The sequence below is a fragment of the Heteronotia binoei genome, chromosome 13, assembly GCF_032191835.1.
Source record: "Heteronotia binoei isolate CCM8104 ecotype False Entrance Well chromosome 13, APGP_CSIRO_Hbin_v1, whole genome shotgun sequence".
In the NCBI taxonomy this organism is placed as follows: Eukaryota; Metazoa; Chordata; class Lepidosauria; order Squamata; family Gekkonidae; genus Heteronotia; species Heteronotia binoei.
In genome coordinates, this window is record NC_083235.1 from 13,821,350 (window position 1) to 13,845,576 (window position 24,227).

A 24,227-nucleotide genomic window follows, 5' to 3' on the forward strand; every position below is an offset into this window, starting at 1 on the left:
GCCAGCATATATAAAATCACAGTTCATAAAACCACAATGAAAGACGCCCTGCCGCAGCCCAGGGCCATGATCCCATCCTCTCGTATCTCAATAAGAAACACGGATTTATAAATAATCCATTTTTAAAAGCGTTAACTCGCATTCCCGAATTCCTGCCAGGTTCCAAAATAGATCCTTGGTGTAGTTTGGGAGGATGCCAGCTTCAAAGATGGCCGGCGTTTGGCGGCTGCGGCGCGCGAGGCCGCCAGTGGCCTCTCCCGACTTCCCGGCGGCTTCAGTGCTTCCTGGATCACGTGACGGGGAGGCGCTCTGGGCCGCCCCTCTATGACCGGACCTGAGTTCTTGATGTTTACACTGGAAGTCAATAAAGCGGTGGGTGAAAAGGGGCTGAGGAGGGGGGGCGTCGAGGAGCAACGTCTGCGGTGCGGCCGGGAAGGCGGAGGAAAAGGGACTGGGAGGCTCCATCTGGAGGTTGGGGGATGGGAAGGAGAGGGCTGAAGAAGAGATGGGGTGGGGTTGCCAACTCTGGGGTGGAAAACACCTGGAGAGTTTGGGGGGAGGGAGCTTAGCAGTCTTAAGAACATGTCCACTTTCCAAAGCTGCCATTTTCTCCTGGGGAACTGATCGCTGTCGAGGTTAGTTGTGATACTGGGAGGCCTCCAGGACCCACCGGGAGGTTGGCAAGCCTATAGGCTGGCTGTATGCTGAAGGGCTGTGGTGTTTTGTAATTGAGAGTTCCATGGGAAATAGGAGGAGGAGTTTCTCCAGGCCCCACCGGGAGGTTGGCAAGCCTAAGGGGCTGTGTGCATACTAAAGGGCTGTGGGGTTTTGTAATTGAGAGTTGCAGGGGAAATAGGGAAAGGGGTTTCTCCAGGCCCCACAGGGAGGTTGGCAACCCTAAGGGGCTGGCTGCATGCTAAAGTGCTGTGGGGTTTTGTAACTGGGAGTTCCAGGGGAAATAGGATTTTTGCCATTCTCTTATAGGTCGCCAACTCTAGGTGGGAAAATTCTTGGAGATTCAGGGGCAGACTTTGGGGAGGGCAGTTGTTTGGGAAAGGAAGGGGAGCTCAGCAAGGTATAACACCATAGAGCTTACCTTCTGAAGGTACCGTTTTCTCCAGGGAATCTGATCGGTGTCATCTGGAGGCTAGTTGTGATTCTAGGAGATCTCCAGACCCCACCTGGAGGTTGGCAACCCTATTTCTGCATCCCATCTTCCCACTACATTCCACAAAGCCCTACATATCCCTCTACTGACAGCCTGCTCTCTCCAGTCACCCACAGCCACCTCTGAAGGGCTGCAGTTGGGAAAGCAAACCATTTCAGTGGTGGGGGGTAGGGTTGCCACCTCTGGGATGGGGAAACCCTGGAGATTTGGGGGATGGAGCCTTGGGTGGGACTTTAATGGGGCATAATGCCATGAGGCCCAGCTTCCAAAGCAGCCATTTTCTCCAGGGAAACTGATATTGGTTGTCTGGGAAATCAGCTGTAATAGCAGATCTCCAGGTGCCACCTGGAGGGTGGCAACCATATTTGGGCGTAGGGTTTTGGCACAGGGAGTAAGTGGGAAGACAGGGGCTTGGGAGCAAGGGCGGGAGTCTGAAGGCAGAGCAAGGCTTTTTTTGTAGCAGGAACTCCTTTGCATATTAGGCCACACACCCCTGGTGTAATCCAAGAGTTTACAGGGCTCTTCTTACAGGGCCTACTGCAAGCTCTTAGAGGATTGGCTACATCAGGAGGGTGTGGCCTAATATGCAGAGGAATTACAAAAAAAGCCCTGTGTGGCCAATGGGACAGAAACTGAATCTGAAGACTAGCTAGATTTGATCCCGGTAGGGCCTTAGAAACCAACAAGATAGAGTTGCCAGCCTCCAGGCAGGGCCTGGAGATCTCCCGCTTTTACAACTGATCTGCAGCTGGCAGAGATCAGCTCCCCTGGAGAACATGGCTGCTTTGCAGGTTGGACCCAATGCATTGGACCCTGCTGAGGCCCCTCCTCACCCCAAACCCCACCCTCTCCTGGATCCACCCCAAAAATCTCCATGTATTTTCCAGCATAGATCTGGCAACCCAAATGTGAGCTTTGGAGAGTCAAATTTCCATCTGAAGGAGTTTTTGTTGAGGCATTTGTGGGCCGGGAGAGGGGATACGTTAGAGAAAAGAGAGACATGGTATGCCCGTAAGGTGAAAGAGGTTGTAGGTAGTTGTATTGGAATAAAGCAAAATCCCAAAACAAAAGACACCTCAGTACAGATTCAGTACAGTACAAATAAGATTAGTATTTCAATAGCCAATCCATATACAAAAGAACCCCCTCAGTTAAGCTCCTCCGTTATCATGTCACAGCCCAGGAAGCTCCCACAAGAAAATGACTCAGCCCTATCCCACCTGCCTGAGTGGATATAAATTACCTGCCTACCGTCTTCTTCTCAATTTGACCCAGAGAGAACTCCAGTTTTTTGGGTTATGCCTCTGAGGATTCCAGTCACAGTTGCTGGTGAAACGTCAGGCCACCCAGCCCGGAAAATCTACAACAACCAACACATCACTCTGCTTATTGGGACCCACCAAAATAACACAGTGTGCTGGCTTCTGGTTTCTTCAGAACTCTTTGCAGGGTGTTAAATAAATAAGGGGGGGGGGGCTGTTAGAATAACTGACTGAGCGAATGGAGATTTGCGGCGAAGCGGCATTGTTCCTTTGGCTGATTTCTCCTCCTCTCTCTCTTCCCTTTTTAGCTCTAGTCTTGGGCAAGGAGGCACAGAACTAGACAACCCGCTTGCCCTGGCTTTTGGGGCAGGGGTCCTAGCAGGCTCACCATGGCCCAGCAACGTGGAGTCAACAGCCTGCGCTTCAACCAAGACCAGAGTAAGCAATCTCCTACCAGCTCAGGTGCTCTTTGACAGGGAGTCAGAACCCAGGATGCTTGGCTTCTCCAAATGAAAAGACAAACGATTTGGTGAAGGGTCACAGCTCTCCGATAGTAATTAAAATGTGCAATAGATTCATTTAGGATAAGTCTACCTGGGGCTGCTAGAGCCCCGTGGCGCAGAGTGGTAAAGCTGCAGTACTGCAGTCGGAGCCCTCGGCTCACGACCTGAGTTCGATCCCGGCGGAAGCTGGGTTCAGGTAGCTGGCTCCAGGTTGACTCAGCCTTCCATCCTTCCAAGGTTGGTAAAATGAGGACCCAGCTTGCTGGGGGAAAGTGTAGATGTCTGGGGAAGGCAATGGCAAGGAAAGGAAAGGTCCCCTGTGCAAGCACCAGTCGTTTCCGACTCTGGGGTGACGTTGCTTTCACAACATTTTCATGGCAGACTTTTTACGGGATGGTTTGCCATTGCCTTCCCTAGTCTTCTCTGCTTTCCCCCCCAACAAGCTGAGTACTCATTTTACCGACCTCGGAAGGATGGAAGACTGAGTCAACCTTGAGCCGGCTACCTGAAAACCCAGCTTCCACCAGGGATCGAACTCAGGTCGTGAGAGCAGAGCTTAGGACTGCAGTACTGCAGCTTTAACACTCTGTGCCACGGGGCTCTTCACATGGCAAACCACCCCGTAAAAAATCTGCCGTGAAAACGTGAAAGAAACGTCGCCCCAGAGTTGAAACAACTGGTGCTTGCACAGGGGACTACCTTTACTTTTACCAGTGGCTACTAGACATGGCTAATGATGGGAACCTTTACATTCAGAGGCAGGAGGTCTTTGAATCCCAGAGCCTGGAGGAAACATCAGGAGAAGGCCTCAGCCTTTCTGCCCTATTGTGGGCCCTCCAGAGGTGTGATCCAGCAGTGTTCTTATGCGGGCCTTGGCCTCTCTGCCCTGTTGTTGGCTGTCCAAAGGAACTAGTTGGCCACTGCGTGAGACAGGATGGTGGACTAGATGGACCCCTGGTCTGATCCGGCAGGGCTCTTCTGTTGTTTGTGTTGGAGGGGAGGCCTCAGCCCTACGGCCTGTTGTTGGCCCTCCAGAGGAACTGGTCAGCCACTGTGTGAGACAGGATACTGGACCAGATAGACTGTGGTCTCATCCAGCAGGGCACTTCTGATGTTCTTGTCAGGTGGGGGCAGCCTCAGCCCTATGTCCTGTTGTTGACCCCTCAGAGGAACTGGTTGGCCGCTGTGTGAGACAGGAGGCTGTGCTAGATGGATCTCTGGTCTGATCCAGAAGGGCTCTTCTGCTGTTCTTCTGAAGGTCTTGGCCTCTAGGCCCTGTTGTTGGCTCTCCAGAGGAACTGGTTGGCCACTTTGTGAGGCAGGATGCTGAACTGCATGGACCCTCACTGGTCTGACCCAGCAGGGCTCTTCTGATGTTCTCACCTTGGAAACCCCACAGGGTCACCATAAGCTGGCTGTGACTTTATGGCACTTCATACACACACTCCACCGTGAGTTTCAGTGAGAATGATGTTTATTAATGATATACCAGTGATAACAGAATACTCCTCAGGTATTTTGTGAGCGTGCTCTGCTTTCTCTGTCAGGCTGCTTCTGTTGTGCGATGGAGACTGGTGTCCGGATTTATAACGTGGAACCTCTGATGGAGAAGGGACACCTCGGTAAGAAACCCACGGGCCAGGAGAGGAACAACGGATTGTCTCTCTCCAGCTTTCTTATGGAGTGTGGTGGCATCTCATGCATGTTATGGAGACTGGCTGGCTTAAGGCAGGGGAATCCCAGCCTTTTCAGACCTGTGGGCACCTTTGGAATTCTGATACAGTGTGGTGGACGCAACCAGAAAATGTCCGCCACAAAATGGCTTCCGGAAGAGGTGGAGCCAGCCACAAAAACGGCTGCAGCGTCTTTCCTTTAGTCACGCAGTAAAAGATCCTGGTGCTGTGGTGGCAATTAGCCTGATCTCGTTAGATCTCAAGCTAAGCAGGGTCGGCCCTGGTTAGCGTATGGATGGGAGGCCACCAAGGAAGAAGAGGGTCGCTACGCAGAGGCAGGCAATGGCAAACCACCTCTGCTCATCTCTTGTCCTGACCCAGCGGAACCAGGCTAGCCCAGTCTGATCAGATCTCAGAAGCTAAGCGAGATCAGTCCTGGGTTAGTATTTGGATGAGAGACCCCGCAAGGAAACTCAGGATGCAGAGGCAAGCAACGACGAACCGCTTCTGTTTGTCTCTTGCCTTGAAAACCCCATGAGGCAGCTCCTTAAGTCAGCTGTGACTTGATGGCAGTTTCTGCTGCCACCCCCAGCACTGAGGTAATAAAACCTTGGCTTAAAAGCAGGGCCCTTTTTTTGTAGCAGGAAGTCCTTTGCATATTAAGCCACACACCACAATGTAGCCAATCCTCTAAGAGCTTACAATTTTGTTCTTGTTGTTCAGTCGCACAGTCGAGTCCGACTCTTTGCGACCCCAGGCCCTCCTGTCTTCCACCATCCTCCGAAGTCTGCTCAAATAGTTACCTCAGTAATGCTGTCCAGCCATCTCCTCTTTTGCCGTCCCCTTCTTCTTTTGCCTTCTCTCTTTCCCAGCATCAGGGTCTTCTCCAGGGAGTGCTCCCTTCTCATTGGGTGGCCAAAGTATTGGAGCTTCAGTTTCAGCATCTGACCTTCCAGGGAACAGTCTGGGTCGATTTCCCTTAGGACTGACTGACTGGATCTTCTTGCAGTCCAAGGGACTCTCAAAATTCTTCTCCAGCATCACAGCTCAAAAGCACCTATTCTTCTGCGCTCGGCCTTCCTTATGGTCCAGCTCTCACAGCCATACATTACTACTGGGAATACCATCACTTTGACTATACGGGCTTTTGTTGGCACGGTGATGTCTCTACTTTTTATTATACTGCCCAGGTTCGCCATAGCTGTCCTCCCAAGGAGCAAATGTCTTTTAATTTCATGGCTATAGAGCTTACAATAGGCCCTGTACAAAGAGCCCTGTAAGCTCTTAGAGGATTGGCTACATCAGAGGGATGTGGCCTAATATGCAAAGGAGCTTCTGCTACCAAAAAAAAGCCCTGCTTAAAAGCATTTCTTTCATTCCAAAAGAGAAAACATTTCTTAGGAGTTTTTTTCTTTTTCACCCCCCCCCCCCAACCAAATTTCCATTTTTTCTATTGGACAAATTGGGGCAGAAAGGCTTTGGAAAATTGTCCCCTCCCCTTAACTTTGAGGCGGTTTTTCAGGCGTTCACATCTCTCTTTGGCCCTCTCTGTTCATGCCTTTTTTTCTCCCCACGCCAGATCACGAACAGGTGGGCAGCGTGGCTCTGGTGGAGATGCTGCACCGATCCAACCTCCTGGCTATTGTGGGCGGAGGAGGCAACCCTAAATTCTCGGAGATTTCAGGTGTGTATTTCCAAAAGGAAAAGGCTCGAGAGGGGAGTTGGAGCCAAGGGGATCGTGTATCGCAATTGCGTCATTCTAACACCTAATATCTTGTTTTAAATTGTTAATTGCTTATGTTTTATCGTTTTATACCTTTAACTGAGATTGTTGGTTTTACTATGACTGTTAACTGCCCTGAGTCCACTTTTGGAATGGGCAGGATATAAACAGGGCCGGTGCGTGGGAGTAGGCCATGTCGGCGGCTGCCTAGAGTGCCACAAGGCCTACGGGACGCCTCTCAGTGCCCCTCTCCACATGCCAGCAGGCCCTCTTGGCTTCCCCGTGCTGTGGGGAGGCGGAGCGGCCCAGCGTTTGCAAATCAGGCTCCCTTAGAGGAGCTCAGCATGCAGATGGGGCCAGATCCGGCCCTGCTTTGCCTCCCCACGCCGCAGGGAGGCGGAGTGGGGCGTTTGCACGCCAGGCTTCCCAGAGGAGCCCGGCATGCAAACGGAACCAGATCTGGTCCCGCTTTGCCTCCCCACAGCACGGGGAGAGTCAGTCGTTTGCTCGTCGGGTTCCCCGAGGAGCCTGGCATGTAAATGGTGCCAGATTCGGGCACCTTTTAAAAACTACACTCTTTGGAGGCTTCCCAGGAAGCCTCCAAAGCAGGGGTGTCAAACATGCAGTTTGGGGGCTGAATCAGGCCCCCGGAGGGCTCCTATCAGGCCCCTGAGCAACTGGCTGTCATCTGCTTCCTTCTCCCTCTGTACTTTTTCCTTTTGCATCACAGCTTGCTCTGCAAAGCTTGCTCAAGAGCTACAGAGCAAAACCTTCATTTTCTCCATTGGCTGAGACTCCTCCCTCCCCAGTCCCCAGCGGATGGAAAGAAAGAGCCAGAGCTTCCTTTGCCCAGTTCCCTGGACCCCATGGGAGAAATACAAAGAAAGTATCCTTAAGACCAATGAGTGCTAACATTTTAAGTTTTTAAAAAGTATATATTTGTGTTTGTCTGTGTTCTTTAGAAAATTTATATCTCTGCTACCTAATCTTAAATAGGTACACACATGGCCCAACCTGACATGGCTCGGCCCAACCCGACTTGGCGTTGACCCTCAAGGTCTTATTTATGTCAGATCCGACCCTCATAACAAATGAGTTTGACACCCTTGCTCCAAAGAGTGTGGTGGAGGGGGAAAGTGGCCTCACATAGTGACATCATTGTGGTGCACACGCGCTATGCGTGCGCGAAAAAAAATGTAAAAAACAAGGGAGCTGGGAGGGTGGGGAGGTGTGGCACAGGGGTCTGTCTGCCTCTAGCGGCAGAACCCTTAGCGCCGACTCTGGATATAAATCAAAGGCAGATAAGTAAATCAATAAATGTTGTGGGCATTGTACAGTGCAGTCCTAAAAAAGAGTTGTACTCATTTAAGTCTATTAAAACCGGGTTTACCCAATCTTAGCAGGACTTGGAAGCTAAGCAGGGTCTGGATGGGAGACCGCCGAGGAAGTCCAGGGTTGCTATGCTGAGGCAGGCAAGGGCCAACCACCTCTGAACATCCTTTGCCTTGACTGGATGGCCCAGGCTAGCCCCAATCTTGTCAGATAAGCTAAGCAGGGTTGGCCCTGTTTAGTATTTGGGTGGGAGACTGCTAAGGAAGTCCAGGGTCACTATGCAGAGGCAGGCAATGGCAAACCGCCTCTGAACACCTTTTGCCACTGGCCTGATCCAACAGGGCTTCTCTTATGGTCTTCTGTTCTTATGAGTTACTCACAGGCCTGATAGGAGCCCTCCGGGGGCCTGATCTGGCCCACGGTCTACATGTTTGACACCCCTGGATTAGAGCGCAGGAGAAATGCTTAGGGGCAGGAAACCAGCATCTGCAGCAAGATAAGAAACAAGGATGGTTCCTTGCAACTTCCGCACAGAGTTAAGGCCCAAGGATTCCTCCATCCCAGCTAGGATTGCCAAGTCCCCCGCGACCTATTGTACCATAGAGTTTCCCCTCCCAAATTGCTAGAACATCCAGGAAAACCATAGAGTTTTCCCAGAAATGCCTAGAGTGGCTTCCAGGTGATGTCATCGTGACGTCAGAGGGAGGTTCCCCCTGCCAACCCAGTGTGGGCCGGCAGGTTGGGAACCTCCAGGTCGGGGGAACCCCCACCCGGCCTGGGGACTTGGCAGCCCTAATCCCAGCCCATTTGTCATTATCTGTGCTCTGCTGTGAGACAGAGGCCTAGTGGGCCTAGGGAGCCTGTGAGGCCCGTGTTGCAGTTGGGAGAGACAGCCTACAATCCCCAGAATGCTTGGCACTGGTTTCAGCCAATCAGCGTCCAAGTAGGCTCTAAGGAGAATGGTTTGAAAGCTCTCTCAGGAGACAAACACTGTTCTTTCCTCCTGAGAGGTCAAGCAGGCTGCTATTTAGGAGGAAGGCCCTCACTCTGAGGGAGGAAGTGAGCAGGCCAAGGCTTGGGCCCGAACAGACGAGGGATAGCTCGGTCTAGCCCCGTTAGAGACTTTCTGTTTATTTGCCTTCACCCACGTTACTATAGTTTTAAAGCACCTTATCTGTTCACTTGCCCTTTATTGATTTTCCTGTCTAAAATAAACTTTTTTGTTGTCCTTTGTTCCTCTGCCTGGTCTACCTGCCTATTTTCTTGGCCAAAGCAAGGGAGATCTGAAGGGCTCGGGAGCGTGCTCTGGGCCTTCCCAAGGGACCCAGAGTGGTGGCAGCGACAGATGTCACCCCCATCTGGGAAAGAAAAAGCAGAGAGGGGAAAGAAACTTAACCCGAAAACTGGAGTAAGAAACCTAAAAGATTAATATGCAATTAAAGGGAAAGGAAAGGCCCCCTGTGCAAGCACTAGTCGTTTCTGACTCTGGGGTGACGTTGCTTTCACAACGTTTTCACAGCAGACTTTTTACCGGGTGGTTTGCCATTGCCTTCCCCAGTCATCTACACTTTCCCCCCAGCAAGCTGGGGACTCATTTTACCGACCTCGGAAAGATGGAAGGCTGAGTCAACCTCGAGCCGGTTATCTGAAAAACCAGCTTCCGCTGGGGATTGAACTCAGGTCGCGAGCAGAGCTTAGGACTGCAGTACTGCAGCTTTAACACTCTGCGCCACGGGGCACTTATGCAATGAAAGGGCCAAACATTAAAAACAAACCGTAAAATGAATCATAAACCAACATACATGTATTTATTGTAGAAAGTATAAATCATTTAAGGGCCCATCATAAGCCTCTATCCTATGTACAGTCATAAAACCACGATGGGAACCCACTTAACTTGGCATTTCGACCTAGACGGGTCTTCTTCAGAGGTCAGAAAGGTAAGTAAATATATTGGCTCGTAAATGCAGAATACAATAAAACAATAGAACAATGCTGGAACACAAGGAAATTTAATGAGGTGACAAAGACTTAAAGATATTCTTGAGGCCTCTAGTTCTACAGCCTTATGTCTTAATCAAGGGCATACATATTGCGTCCAGTGTCTTATTGCACGCTACATGGTCCAGAATTGATCAAGATAGGTGTAACGTCAGAGCCTATGTGCCAAGAGTTATGGCACCCCCATCTGGGTCATGACGTCATTCACCCCTTTTCCCTTGCAGTCTTGATCTGGGACGACGCTCGCGAAGGGAAAGAAGGCAAAGACAAGCTGGTGCTGGAGTTCACCTTCACCAAGCCGGCTCTGGCCGTCCGCATGAGGCACGACAAGTGAGTGGGGGGGGGCTAATCCGGTTTTGCCTCATTTCAGACACGGGGTGGGACTAAGGTTGACAGGTTTCCCCTCGGCCACTGGTGGAGGATGGCAGGGTGGCCAGATCCGGTTTGGGAAACGCCAGGAGATTTGGGGGATGGGGAGTGGCGAGGACAGCGACCTCAGTGGGGTACGGTGCCAGAGAGTCCACCCTCCAAAGCAGCCATTTTCTCCAGGGGAACTGGTCTCTGTATGTCTGGAGTTGAGCTGTCATTCCAGGGGATTCCCCAGGTCCCACCTGGGGGGTGGCATCCCTAGGTGAGGTTGGACACATCGGAGGGGAGCTTTGCAGGATTTCACATATATAGGGTGTAGAAACAATCGGCAGTCTCTGCCTCATGAATAGGGCATGGTTATTGACAGGGTGTTTTTCGTAGCAGGAACTCCTTTGCATATTAGGCCCCACACCCCTGATGTAGCCAATCCTCCAAGTGCATACAGTAGGCCCTGTAAGCTCTCGGAGGATTGGCTAAATCAGGGGGATGGGCCTAATATGCAAAGGAGTTCCTGCTACCAAAAAAGCCCTGGTTTTCAAACTCTACGGAGGGAGAAGTCTCTTTCTGCTCCCCAACCCCTGAACCTCTACCATCTGGCAGCATTTCTCAGCAGCCCTTGCTGCCAAGCAGGAAGCAAAGTCGCCTGTGCAATGCAGCATGTCCCACCTTTCATCTTGGATCAAGGCAGCCTGTCTGAATAGTTTTTCAAAAAATTCCAGTTAAAATCAAAATAGCCAACCTCAAATCTCTCCCTCCCTCCCCCCCCTCCCTTAAAAGATGCTTGCTATTCAAACTTCCTCCAGAGGCCTGGCAAACCATCTGACTTTTCAGTGCCACCCGAAGATCTCCAGGGAAGGATTCCCCCATCTCTTCAGGGAGTTCATTCCACAGGTCAGGGGCCACAATGGAAAAGGAGCTGCCTTTGGTCGATGCCAGACAGGCCACCCTGATAGCCAACTGATTGCTCCTTGAATACTGTAGTTGGTGCCAAGAAACATATGGAGGGAAATGGTCCTTCAGATATTTGATTGCCACTTCTCATTTGCTTCCTTCTGTGCTTTCGTGCTTCTCTTTGAAGGATAATCATCGTGCTGCGGAACCGAATCTACGTGTATTCCTTCCCTGACAACCCCATCAAGCTCTTCGAGTTTGACACCCGGGACAACCCCAAAGGTAGGAAGACCAAATCAGTGGCCCCACTGATGGACCTCCTGATGGCCCCTGGGTTTTGGCCACTGTGTAACACAGAGTGTTGGACTGGATGGGCCACTGGCCTGATCCAACATGGCTTCTCTTACGTTCTTATGTCTGGGGCAGTGATGCTCTATATCCTTGGTGCTTGGGGGAGTAACAGTGGGAGGGCTTCTGGAGATCTGGCCCCACTGATGGACCTCCTGATAGTGCCTGGTTTTTTTGGCCGCTGCGTGACACAGAGTGTTGGACTGGATGGGGCATTGGCCTGATCCAGCATGGCTTCTCTTGTGCCCTTAAAGATGCTGGTGGACCTCCTGATGGCCCCTGAGTTTGGGCCACTGTGTGACACAGAGTGTTGGACTGAATGGGCCATTGGCCTGATCCAACATGGCTTCTCTTATGTTCTTATGTCTGGGGCAGTGATGCTCTGTATCCTTGGTGAGGACAACGGCAAAAGGGCTTCTGGAGTTCTGGCCGCACTGATGGGCCTCCTAATAGCACCTGGGTTTTTTTGGCCACTGCATGACACAGAATTTTGAGCTGGATGGCCCACTGGCCTGGATCCAGCATGGCTTCTCTTATTTTCTTTTATTCCCTGTCCTCTGCCCAGCTGAACAATTAAGACTTTCCCACTCCAGGCTGGGAAATTTCTGGAGAAGTGGGGGAGGGGCCAGTCTGGCAAAGGTGGGGTTTGGGGGAGAGAAAGGACCTCAGCGGGGTGCAATGCCATGGAGCCTGCCTTCCAAAGCAGCCATTTTCTCCAGGGGATATTTAAGAGCTGGGAAAAGTCCAGAGGAGGGCAACCAAGGCGATTGGGGGGGGGGCGTGTTAGAGCACCTTCCCGATGAGGAAAGGCTGAAGAGGCTGGGACTTTATCAGTTTAGGAAAAGAGACAACAAAGCGGGGGGACAGGATAGAGCAGGGGTGGGGAACCTTTTTTCTGCCAAGGGTCATATGGATATTTATAACATCATTTGCGGGCCATAAAAAAATATCAATGTTAAAAAACAGTGCTCCGCCGAGGGAGAATAATTCAGGCCAGCAAAATCAATGCAAATAATTGTTTTTCTATTTGAAATCATGTGGGGAGAGCCTAATCTAGCACACACCCCATCCCCCACACCCGGCCTGCTGCCCTAGGCAAATGCATAGATCCGGGGCTTTTTTGTACAAAAATCCCAGCAGGAACTCAGTAGCATATTAGGCCACACACTCATAAGTATATTAGGCCACACCATCTGGGATAATCAAGTGCAAACTGAACTGTGACAGTAACTCTTCCAGGCCCTGCAGCAATTCTGGCCGGCCAGCCAGGCCCCAGGGAGGCTGCTGCACAGTACATCTGGGCCCTGGGATCCCTGCCTGGCCCTGGGGAGGCTGCTGCACAGCGCGGCTGGGCCCCACGATCCTCGCTGGCCAGCCAGGCCCCAGAGAGGCTGCCACATGGCTCGGTTTGGCCCAGCAATCCCCAAGGCCCACATCAAGTGACCTCGAGGGCTACATACGGTCCTTGGGACAGAGCTTCCCCACCCCTGGGATAGAGGCTTATAAAATTATGCACGGGGTGGAGAGAGTTGACCAAGAGAACATTTTCTCCCTCAAGACTAGAACGCGAAGACGTCCAGTGAAGTTCACAGGCATTAGGTTTAGAAGGGACAAAAGGGAATCCTACTTTACACAGCAAGTGATTGAAATGTGGAATCTGCCGCCAGAGGAGGTAGCGATGACCACGGGAATGAACTGCTGCAAAAGGGGATGAACAGGGCTTTTTTGTGTAGCAGGAGCTCCTTTGCATATTAGGCCTCACCCTCCTGATGTAGCCAATCCTCCTGGAGTTTACTGTAGGCCCTGTGCTAAGAGCCTTGTAAGCTCCAGGAGGGTTGGCTACATCAGGGGGGAGCGGCCTAATATGCAAAGGAGTCCCTGCTACAAAAAAAAAGCCCTCAGGATGAGCAAGATTCATGGAGGATCGGTCTGTCAATGGCTACCAGCCCACAAAGACTAAGCCGAATTCTTAGAAGTGCTTCCTTTTCTCCTTCCGTCATCCCTCAGGACTCTGCGATCTCTCTCCAAGCCTGGAGAAACAGCTCCTTGTTTTCCCCGGACACAAATGTGGCAGCTTGCAACTGGTGGTGAGTAGGCTCCGAGGGGCGGCGGTGGCGGAAAATAACCCAGCATTCTGCCCTTGGTCATGGCTGGCCTGTTAACTCTCAAGCGTTCATGCTCGCCATCATTACAGCCAGGGCTTTTTTTATAGCAGGAGCTCCTTTGCCTATTAGGCCACACCCCCCCTGATGTAGCCTGCCTGCCTTCCTTCCTTCCTTCCTTCCTTCCTTCCTTCCTTCCTTCCTTCCTTCCTTCCTTCCTTCCTTCCTTCCTTCCTTCCTTCCTTCCTTCCTTCCTTCCTTCCTTCCTTCCTTCCTTCCTTCCTTCCTTCCTTCCTTCCTTCCTTCCTTCCTTCCGCCTCTCAAATGTCTGACATTCATGTCTTGCAGCTCCCAAACCTCTGACACTTATTCTATGTGGCTCTTAACATTAAGCAAGTTTGGCCCCCCTGCTTTAAGGTGCTACTGGACTCTAGCTCTTTTCTACTTTTAAATTCAAGATTTCTGTGATCCTGCATTCTCTGTGCTTTCACGGTGCAGTTCTTCCAGCAGAACACCTGTTTCTGTTTGTGGAAGAGGAGATAGTGATTTTCACCAGGGTGGGCAAGGCCATTCCAGCAGCTGCAAGTGGAGGAGTGGGGTCTCAAACCCGGTTCTCTCAGATGAGTCCACGCACTTAACCACTACACCAAACTGGCTCTCACTTTAGTTTAATCTGCACAGCCAATCAAATCTCCAGTGGCCAATCAGAAGCCAAGCTGGGCAAAAGCCCTGCCTGGGCCCACCCTGTTTCTGACAACATTTGGTGGGCACCAGGAAAAGGGTTGGTGGGGCACCGTGGTGCCCAAAGCAGTGTGTTGGGGACCTCCCGTGTTAGCCTTTTGTGTTATAAATGAGAAGACACTGAGAGTTTCCACCTGGCCTTTGCATGGCCTTGTCTGTGGCTGCCCCGATGCTTGAGCCACGATCTTCTGAGCTCTTGGCTGGCATGCCGCCTCCGGGTCCACACACTTGGGAGCAAGCAAGTTGAATCATCTCCAGTCATGTCAGTGTCCTGCATTTCTCTCCCTGCCCCTAGGACCTCTCTAGCACAAAGCCTGGCACCTCTTCGGCCCCGTTCACCATCAACGCCCACCAGAGCGAGATCGCCTGCATCTCCCTCAACCAGCAGGGCACGGTGGTGGCCTCCGCCTCGAAGAAAGGGACCCTCATCCGCCTCTTCGACACCCAGACCAAGGAGAAGCTGGTGGAGCTCCGGAGAGGGACGGACCCGGCGACTCTCTATTGGTGAGGATTTCCCCCCAGGGCCGGCATCGTACGGACCTCGCAGAGACAGCTCCTGGGATAGGCCCGGGGATGCAAGAGGCGACTCACTTGCTGAAGCTAAGTGGGGCTGGTGTGCTCGGTGGCCAGATGGGAGACACCACCTCAAGTTCTACAGTGAAAGAAAGGTGGAATGGAAATCTGGTTGGGGCGGGGGTGGTGTGGGGTGGAAAGTGCTGTCAAGCCATAGCTAACTTACGGCAACCCTGTAGGGCGGGTGTGTCAAACACACGGCCCAGGGCCTGGATCAGTCTCCCGAACAACTGGCTGTCATCTGCTTCCTTCTCCCTTCCTCTTACTTTCTTCTGCATAACAGCTTGCTTTGCAAGGCTTGCAGAGACTGTTTTCTCTATTGGCTGAGGCTCCTCCCTTGGGGAGGAAAAGGGGGAGCAGCAGATTGCTTTGCCAGAGCTACTGAGACTGCAAAGACTGTTTTCTCTATTGGTTGAGGCTTCTCCCTTGGGGAGGAAGAGGGGGAGAAGCAGATTGCTTTGCCAGGCTCCCTCAATCGCACAGCAGAGCTACTGAGCCAAGCCTCTCTTCCGTCTATTGGCTGAGGTTCCTCCCCATCCTGGTCCTCTGGGGAAGGAAGGAAAGAGCCAGAGCTTCCTTTGCCCAGTTCCCTGGATCCCATGGGAGAGACACAAAGAAAGCACCTTTAAGACCCAATGAGTGCTAATGTTTTAAGCATGTTTTATTTTAAGGGTTTTTTTTTAAATCTTTAATTGTGTTTGCTTGTGTCCTTTATAAAGTTTATATCTCTGCTACCTAATCTTAAATAGGTACACACATGGCCCAGCTGGCCCAACGAGGTCTCATCTATGTCAGATCCGGCCCTCATAACAAATGAGTTTGACATCCCTGCAGTGTAGGGTTTTTAAAGAGAGAGTCAAGCAGAGGTGGTTTACCATTCCCTGCCTCTCTCTAAAGACCCAGAATGTCCTTGGTGGTCTCCCAACAAAATTCTAACCTGGTCCTGACCCTGTAGGGCAGGGGTGTCAAACACACAGCCCACGGCCTGAATCAGGCCCCCGAACAACTGGCTGTCATCTGCGTCCTTCTCCCTCTTTCTTACTTTCTTCTGCATAACAGCTTGCTTTGCAAGCCAGTGGCCCCTCCAGTCCAACACTCTGTGTCACATAAGAACATAAGGAGGGAAGGAAGGGAGGAGGGAGGGAAGGGAGGAAGGAAGGAAAGGAAGGAAGGAAGGAAGGGGGGAGGGAGGGAGGGAGGGAAGGAAGGAAGGAAGGGGGGAGGGAGGGAGGGAAGGAAGGAAGAAAGGAAAGAAGGAAGGGAGGAGGGAGGGAAGGAAGGGAAGGGAGGGAAGGAAGGAAGGAAGGAAGAAAGGAAGGAAGGGAGGAGGGAGGGAAGGAAGGAAGGGAAGGGAGTGAGGGAAGGAAGGAAGAAAGGAAGAAAGAAAGGAAGGAAGGGAGGAGGGAGGGAAGGAAGGAAGGGAAGGGAGTGAGGGAAGGAAGGAAGGAAGGGAGGGAGGAGGGAGGGAAGAAAGGAAGGCCGCCCCCCGCCCCCCCCCCCCGCTTTCAGCCCCCTTACCTGCTTCCAGGGCGGCGGAGAGTCCAGCGGTGGCGAGTCCTGCGGCGGCAACCTCTCCTACGCTTCCCTGGCCTCCGCCGGGCCCGCGCGCGGGCGGGGAAGGCGGCGAGGGAGGGAGGGAGCTGCCGGCGCTGGCCTCTGGAGGGCTCCAGGGACCAGCGCCGGCTGCTCCGCGGCCTCTCCGCGGCCTCCGCTGGTCGCTGGGGGCCCTCCAGAGACTCTGGAAGGCCCCCAGTGACCAGCGGAGGCCGCGGAGAGGCCTTCGCTGGTCGGCGCTGGTCCCGGAAGGCCTTCCGGAGGCTCTGGAAGGCCTTCTGGGACCAGCGCCGGCTGCTCCGCGGCCTCTCCGCGGCCTCCGCTGGTCGCTGGGGGCCCTCCAGAGACTCTGGAAGGCCCCCAGCGACCAGCGGAGGCCGCGGAGAGGCCTTCGCTGGTCGGCGCTGGTCCCGGAAGGCCTTCCAGAGGCTCTGGAAGGCCTTCCGGGACCAGCGCCGGCTGCTCCGCGGCCTCTCCGCGGCCTCCGCTGGTCCCTGGAGGCCCTCCAGAGTCTCTGGAGGGCTTCCAGCGACCAGCAGAGGCCGCGGAGAGGCCTCCGCCACCGCTGCCGGCCCCGCGCGCGGGCGGGGAAGGCGGCGAGTGAGGGAGGGAGCGTCCCTGCGCGTGCGCAGGGGCCCTGCTCAGGCGCAGGGGCGCTCCCTCCCTCACTCGCCGCCTTCCCCGCTGGCGCCCGCGGCCCACCGCCTCCGGGGCTGGCTAAACCGGGACCTCTAAATGGTCCCGGTATAGCCAGCCCGGGAGGCGGGAATAGGGGGCCAGAACCGGGACATTCCTGGGCTCCTGGGACGGTCTGGCCACCCTAGGCACAGCAGAGCTACTGAGCCAAGCCTCTCTTCCTTCTAATTGGTTGAGGCTCCTCCCCCTCCTGGTCCTCTGGTGAAGGAAAGAGCCAGAGCTTCCTTTGCCCATTTCCTTAGATCTCTTGGGAGAGATCCAAAGTAAGCACCTTTAAGACCAATGAGTGCTGTTTTAAGCATGTTTTAAGGTTATTGTTGTTTTTTAAAAAACCATTTAATTGTGTTTGTTTGTATCCTTTATAAAGTTTATATCTCTGCTATCTAATTTTAAAAAGGTATACAAATGGCCCAACCTGACATAGCCCGGCCCAGCAAGGTCTCACTTATACCAGAACTGGCCCTCATAACAAATGAGTTCGACACCCCTGCTTTAGGTGTTGTCAAGAAATCAGCAGGTGAAATCAGCCAGTGCCAACCTGTTTTCTGCAACAAATCCAGTCGCTGTTCAGGGAACAGCCACAACAACCGATCCGCCATAGTGTCAGCAGCGCTTCACGCCCTGGATGGAAAATTCCGGAGACATTTTTCTGCTGGTTGGAAACAGAATGCCGTCACAAATGGGCCTTCCGTCTGGTCCAGCAGGGCTCTTTCTGCATCAGCCACACCAGTTTCCGTTTGAGGCCAATTCCAACTCGCAGATGCCAGTTGGTGATGCAGAGTCGGTGTGCCGGCCTAGCGGTGCCCGCCTGTTCCTTCTGCTCGCCCAGCCGTGCCATCCTCCTTCCTCACAGCTCACCTGCTCAGCACAAAGTGCAAGAGATTTTAATTTTGCACTTATAACCATGAGCTTTGGGGAAAGGGCCTTTGGAAATTTCCTCTTGCTTTCACGGGAGGAGGCCTCTTAGACCTCCTGAAAGTACAATGCAGATCACTGCTGGTCTCCAAAAACTACATCTTAAAGCAAGGGTGTCAAACATGTAATCCAGGGGCTGAATCAGGCCCCCGGAGGGCTCCCATCAGGCCCCTGAGCAACTGGCTCTTGTCTGCTTCCTTCTCCCTCTCTCTTGCTTCCTTCCGCATCGCAACTTGCTTTGCCAGGCTTGCTCAATCGTGCAGCAGAGTTACAGAGCAAAACCTTGATTTTCTCCATTTGTTGAGGCTCCTCTCCCTCCTGGTCCCTTGGGGAGAAATACAAAGAAAACACCTTTAAGACCAACATTGTGCTAATGTTTTAAGCATGTTTTATTTTAAGGTGTTGGGTTTTTTTTTTTTTTAAAAATAATCTTTAGTTGTGTTTGTCTGTGCCCTTTATAAAGTTTATATCTCTGCTACCTAATCTTAAATAGGAGCACACACGACTCAGCCTAACATGGCCCGGTCCTGACAAGGCCTCATTTATGTCAGATCTGGCCCTCATAACAAATGAGTTCGACACCCCTGTCTTAAAGGGTTTGCAGTCAAAAGATCAACAGGAGTTTAAAAAGACATTAAGTATTGGTTGTGGAGGCCGGCAGGGCTTTTTTTGTGGCAGGAAGACCTTTGTTTATTAGGCCACACCCCTTTTATGTAGCCAATCCTCCAAGAGCTTACCGGGCTCTTAGTACAGGGCCTACTGTAAGCTCCAGGAGGATTGGCTACATTTGGAGGGCATGGCCTAATATGCAAAGGAGTTTCTGCTACAAAAAAGCCCTGGAGGCTGGTATTTTTCTAATGTTTCAGCAACTGGCTTTACAATCTATCCCGCTATACATCGTTATCCTCCTTTTTCAGCCAAGGAACTCGAGATAGTGTGCATAAGGTATCTCCAACATGGTGCCCACAGGTACCTTTTCTGGTGCCTGCCAAGTGGGTGGAGCCCAGTGGGGCTGTTGTCCAGCAACACTTCTGACTGGCTGTGCAGATTAGAAGAAGAAGAAGACATTGGATTTATATTCCGCCCTCCACTCAAGAGTCTCAGAGCGGCGCACAATCTCCTTTATCTTCCTCTCCCGCAACAGACACCCTATGAGGTGGGTGGGGCTGAGAGGGCTCTCACAGCAGCTGCCCTTTCAAGGACAACCTCTGCCAGAGCTGTGGCTGACCCAAGGCCATGCCAACAGGTGCAAGTGGAGGAGTGGGGAATCTAACCTGGTTCTCCCAGATAAGAGTCTGCACACTTAACCACTACACCAAACTGGCTCTCTCATAAAGAGGCATCTTGTTAAGCAGAGCTTCTGCCTGAAATGTTGAAGACTTACTGTTAGGCCCTGTACTAAGAGCCCTGGGAGCTCTTGAAGGATTGGCTACATCAGGGGTGTGTGGCCTCATACACAAAGGAGGTCCTTCTACAAACCCCACCCCCCTGTCACCGAACCATTCTTTGACCCCTTCTCTACCATTGAGCCATCGCCCCTCCCACAATTCCAAGCCAACATGTCTTTTTCTATTTCCCTCCTGCAGCATTAACTTCAGCCACGACTCATCCTTTCTCTGCGCCTCCAGTGACAAAGGAACCGTCCACATCTTTGCCCTGAAAGACACCCGTTTAAATCGCCGTTCAGCGTACGTAACAGGGTAGCCACGTGCTGGGGGGGGGGGGGGGGGGACGGGAAGCCACACTGCTTGTTCTGAGCCTCTTCCTCCTCTCCTTCTCGCAGACTGGCACGCGTGGGGAAGGTGGGGCCCATGATAGGTCAGTACGTGGATTCTCAGTGGAGCCTGGCCAGTTTTACTGTCCCAGCCGAGTCCGCTTGCATCTGCGCTTTTGGAAGGAACACCTCCAAGAATGTCAACTCGGTCATCGGTGAGTGGCTTTGAAAACCTGGCTTGCGTTCCTCCGTTCCCCGGCTTTCAGAATCTGATAGTTGTAGGCCCGGAACCCCGTTTCTTATTTCTCTGTCTCGATTCTCTTTCCGAACCTCCAGCTATCTGCGTGGATGGCACTTTCCACAAATACGTCTTCACTCCGGATGGGAACTGCAACCGGGAGGCCTTTGATGTCTACCTGGATATCTGCGACGACGATGACTTTTGAGCATCGCTGGGCCTCCGTGCCCAAATGCTGCCAGGCCCTGAGCAGTTTGGGAGAGTCGCGTGCCGCGGGAAAAAAGAACAAGGCATGCTGGGAACCCTGCGGGGCTCCTGGGGCATGCTGGGATGAAGGCAGGGGAAGCGACCTGATTGGTTGTTTCTCTCAACTCCCTCTGTGGTGGTCCTTTAAAACAAAAAATCACTTCTATGCTTGCCTCCCTTCCCGCCTCCCACAGTGCCAGGGAGAGGCCTAGAAGGCTGACGTTGTCCGAGACTCCGTTCAGCCTGGATTTTGGGAAGTGGGAGGAGCCAGATGCTTAATGTTTGTTCCATCTGGACATTCTCAGCTGTCGAAAGATCAGCAGTGGTGTGTGTGTGTGGTGGGTGAGACCATTAAAGTAGAACTTCAACTGCTGTGTCCTAGCCTTATTGACTCTCTGACTGGGAAACCGTGGAGAGGGAAAGAGAACTGATCCAGCAGGGCTCTTCTGATGATCTCATGAAGGCCTCGGCCTCTCTGCCCTGTTGTTGGCCCTTTAGAGGAACTGGTTGGCCTCTGTGTGAGAGAGCATGCTGGACTGGATGGACCACTGGTCTGATCCAGCAGGGCTCTTCTGATGTTCTTATGAAGGCCTCAGCCTCTAAACCCTGTTTTTATCCCTCCAGAGGAACTGGTTGGCCACTGTGTGGGACAGGATACTGGACTAGATAGACCACTGGTCTGATCCAGCAGGGCTCTTCTGATGTTCTTATGAAGGCCTCAGCCTCTCTGCCCTGTTTTTGTCCCTCCACAGGAACTAGTTGGCCACTGTGTGGGACAGGATACTGGACTAGATAGACCACTGGTCTGATCCAGCAGGGCTCTTCTGATGTTCTTATAAAGGCCTCAGTCTCTAAACCCTGTTTTTGTCCCTCCAGAGGAACTGGTTGGCCACTGTGTGGGACAGGATGCTGGACTAGATAGACCACTGGTCTGATCCAGCAGGGCTCTTCTGATGTTCTTATGAAGGCCTCAGCCTCTAAACCCTGTTTTTGTCCCTCCAGAGGAACTGGTTGGCCACTGTGTGGGACAGGATGCTGGACTAGATGGACCACTGGTCTGATCCAGTAGGGCTCTTCTGATGTTCTTATGAAGGCCTCAGCCTCTAAACCCTGTTTTTGTCCCTCCAGAGGAACTGGTTGGCCACTGTATGGGACAGGATGCTGGACTAGATGGACCACTGGTCTGATCCAGCAGGGCTCTTCTGATGTTCTTATGAAGGCCTCAGCCTCTAAACCCTGTTTTTGTCCCTCCAGAGGAACTGGTTGGCCACTGTGTGGGACAGGATGCTGGACTAGATGGACCACTGGTCTGATCCAGCAGGGCTCTTCTGATGTTCTTATGAAGGCCTCAGCCTCTAAACCCTGTTTTTGTCCCTCCAGAGGAACTGGTTGGCCACTGTGTGGGACAGGATGCTGGACTAGATGGGCCACTGGTCTGATCCAGCAGGGCTCTTCTGATGTTCTTATGAAGGCCTCAGCCTCTAAACCCTGTTTTTATCCCTCCAGAGGAACTGGTTGGCCACTGTGTGGGACAGGATGCTGGACTAGATGGGCCACTGGTCTGATCCAGCAGGGCTCTTCTGATGTTCTTATGAAGGCCTCAGCCTCTAAACCCTGTTTTTATCCCTCCAGAGGAACTGGTTGGCCACTGTGTGGGACAGGATGCTGGACTAGATGGACCACTGGTCTGATCCAGCAGGGCTCTTCTGATGTTCTTATGAAGGCCTCAGCCTCTAAACCCTGTTTTGTCCCTCCAGAGGAACTGGTTGGCCACTGTGTGGGACAGGATGCTGGACTAAATGGACCACTGGTCTGATCCAGCAGGGCTCTTCTGATGTTCTTATGAAGGCCTCAGCCTCTCTGCCCTGTTGTTGGTCCTCCAGAGGAACTGGTTGGCCACTGTGTGGGACAGGATGCTGGACTAGATGGACCACTAGTCTGATCCAGCAGGGCTCTTCTGATGTTCTTAAAGCCACCCAAGCTATTGGCCATGAATCTCAATGCTGTCATCCCCAGAAAGGCACATTCTCAGGACCTGCCTCGACCAAACGCAACCCTGGAGGTATTGACAAGAAAGCTTAATTTAAATGCCAGCAGAAGGCAGGCTGTCTCAGCCCTGGTGACCGGCAGAGAGCTCAGCTTCTGCGTAACATCACCTCCGCCTACCCCCGCATGATGCTGCAGCTTTCGGCAACTTGGCTGGAGAATGCCGAGGACAAAATAGCCTCTCTGCTATGTAAGTTTATAAATCTCTCCCTTTGCTTTTTATTTGGTACTAAGCCAAACGGACTGGAGTCATCGGCACATCTGTGGTGGAGGTGGAAACTACTGTCGCATCACAAGCGACCTACGGCGACCGTCCTGAGGTTTCCAAGGGAGAGATGTTCAGAGAGGGTTTGCCGCTGCCTGCCTCGGCGTAGTGACCTTGGACTTCCTTGGTGGTCTCCCAGTCCAAATACTAACCAAGGCTGACCCTGCTTGGCCTCCAAGGTCTGAGAGCCAGTTTGGTGTAAGTGGCGAAGTGTGCAGACTCTTCTCTGGGAGAACCGGGTTTGATTCCCCCACTCCTCCACTTGCAGCTGCTGGAATGGCCTTGGGTCAGCCATAGCTCTCGCAGGAGTTGTCCTTGAAAGGGCAGCTTCTGTCAGAGCTCTCTCAGCCCCACTCACCTCACAGGGTGTCTGTTGTGGGGGGGGGGGGGAGATAAAGGAGGTTGTAAGCTGCTCTGAGTCTCTGATTCAGAGAGAAGGGTGGGGAATAAATCTGCAGTCTTCTTCTCTCAGCCCCACCCACCTCACAGGGGTTGCAAGCTGCTCTGAGTCTCTGATTTAGAGAGAAGGGCGGGGCATAAATCTGCAGTCGTCTTCTTCTGAGGAGATCAGATTAGGCTGAGCCATCCAGGCCAAAGGAGAGTCAAAACAGAAATGGTTTGCCCTTGCCTGCCTCTGCATAGCAACCCCAGGCTTCCTTGGTGGTCTCCCACCCAATTACTAATCAGGATTGACCCTGTTTAGCTTCCAAGATCTTGCGAGATCTGGCTAGCCTGGGCCATCCAGGTCAGGCGGTTAGCTGTTGCCTGCCTCTGCACAGCAACCCTGGGCTTCCTTGGTGGTCGCCCATTCAAGATCTCACGGGGCACCAGTCCTGCTTAGCTTCCAGGATCCAATGAAATGGCAGTCTGCTATTGCCTTCCTCTAAGTTGACTTCCGCAGAGTTTCCCATCCCTCCAAGCTGTGGAGTGTTGGGAGCAAAAATTCTACGGTGTGAGCTGCTGGCATTCAAGTCGTGAGCTCCTGCATCAGTTCGTTTGCTCTGGGGCCATCCTTCCTGAGGTAAGGCACAAACGTGTGAGCCGGAGGCTAAAAATGTGAGCTAGTTCACACTAACTCAGCTTAGAGGGAACACAGGCTGACCCTACTTCGCTTCTGAGACATGAGAAGACTGGACTAGCCTGGGCCATTCAGGTTAGGGTTCAACGCATCTGCATACAATATAATTTTGGAGCCATATCAATACTGATTTTGATGGTGCGGACATAATTAATCAGAAGACTGAACCAGTGGCTTTTTTGTTGAAAGCGCGGAGGCGCAGAATTTGGGCGCCATAACTGGTTTTGTTAGAAGAGTCTGAGATGGGGGGGAAATATATATATTTTTAACAAGATCAAAGTTCCGCGTAAAGGCTGGGTCTTGTCTTCCTACCAAGCTAGTTCCCCCCTCCAAAAAAACAACAGCAACAAACCCAGGGTGTTCATGCATCACATGACATTTTTAATTCCAGAGGGATAACCAGGGCTTTTTTGGCAGAAAAAGCCCAGCAGGAACTCATTTGCATATTAGGCCACACCCCCTGATATCACAATTAGAACATAACATAAGAGAAGCCATGTTGGATCAGGCCAATGGTCCATCCAGTCCAACACTCTGTGTCACATAAGAACATAAGAGAAGCCATGTTGGATCAGGCCAATGGCCCATCCAGTCCAACACTCTGTGTCACATAAGAACATAAGAGAAGCCATGTTGGATCAGGCCAGTGGCTCATCCAGTCCAACACTCTGTGTAACATAAGAACAAAAGAGAAGCATGTTGGATCAGGCCAGTGGCTCATCCAGTCCAACACTCTGTGTCACATAAGAACATAAGAGAAGCCATGTTGGATCAGGCCAATGGCCCATC

General features: G+C 52.3%; 1 protein-coding gene across 4 annotated transcripts; it reads left to right on the forward strand.

Annotated features, from left to right (window-relative positions):
- The first annotated feature begins 276 nt into the window (after nt 1-276).
- On the forward strand, nt 277-20,421 carry WDR45 (WD repeat domain 45). 4 transcript variants are annotated; one of them, XM_060252752.1, is made up of 11 exons: nt 277-372; nt 2,739-2,868; nt 4,481-4,555; nt 6,186-6,290; nt 9,887-9,992; nt 11,110-11,204; nt 13,278-13,357; nt 14,409-14,617; nt 19,438-19,539; nt 19,635-19,780; nt 19,902-20,421. In XM_060252752.1, the coding sequence occupies exons 2-11, from the start codon at nt 2,820-2,822 to the stop codon at nt 20,009-20,011; spliced, it is 1,077 nt and encodes a 358-aa protein (XP_060108735.1). In that variant the 5' UTR covers nt 277-372; nt 2,739-2,819; the 3' UTR covers nt 20,012-20,421. The 4 variants fall into 4 exon arrangements, with proteins under 4 accessions (XP_060108735.1, XP_060108736.1, XP_060108737.1 ...); XM_060252753.1 differs by having other exon boundaries at nt 364-635; XM_060252754.1 differs by lacking the exon at nt 277-372 and adding an exon at nt 395-471.
- The last annotated feature ends 3,806 nt before the right edge of the window (nt 20,422-24,227 follow it).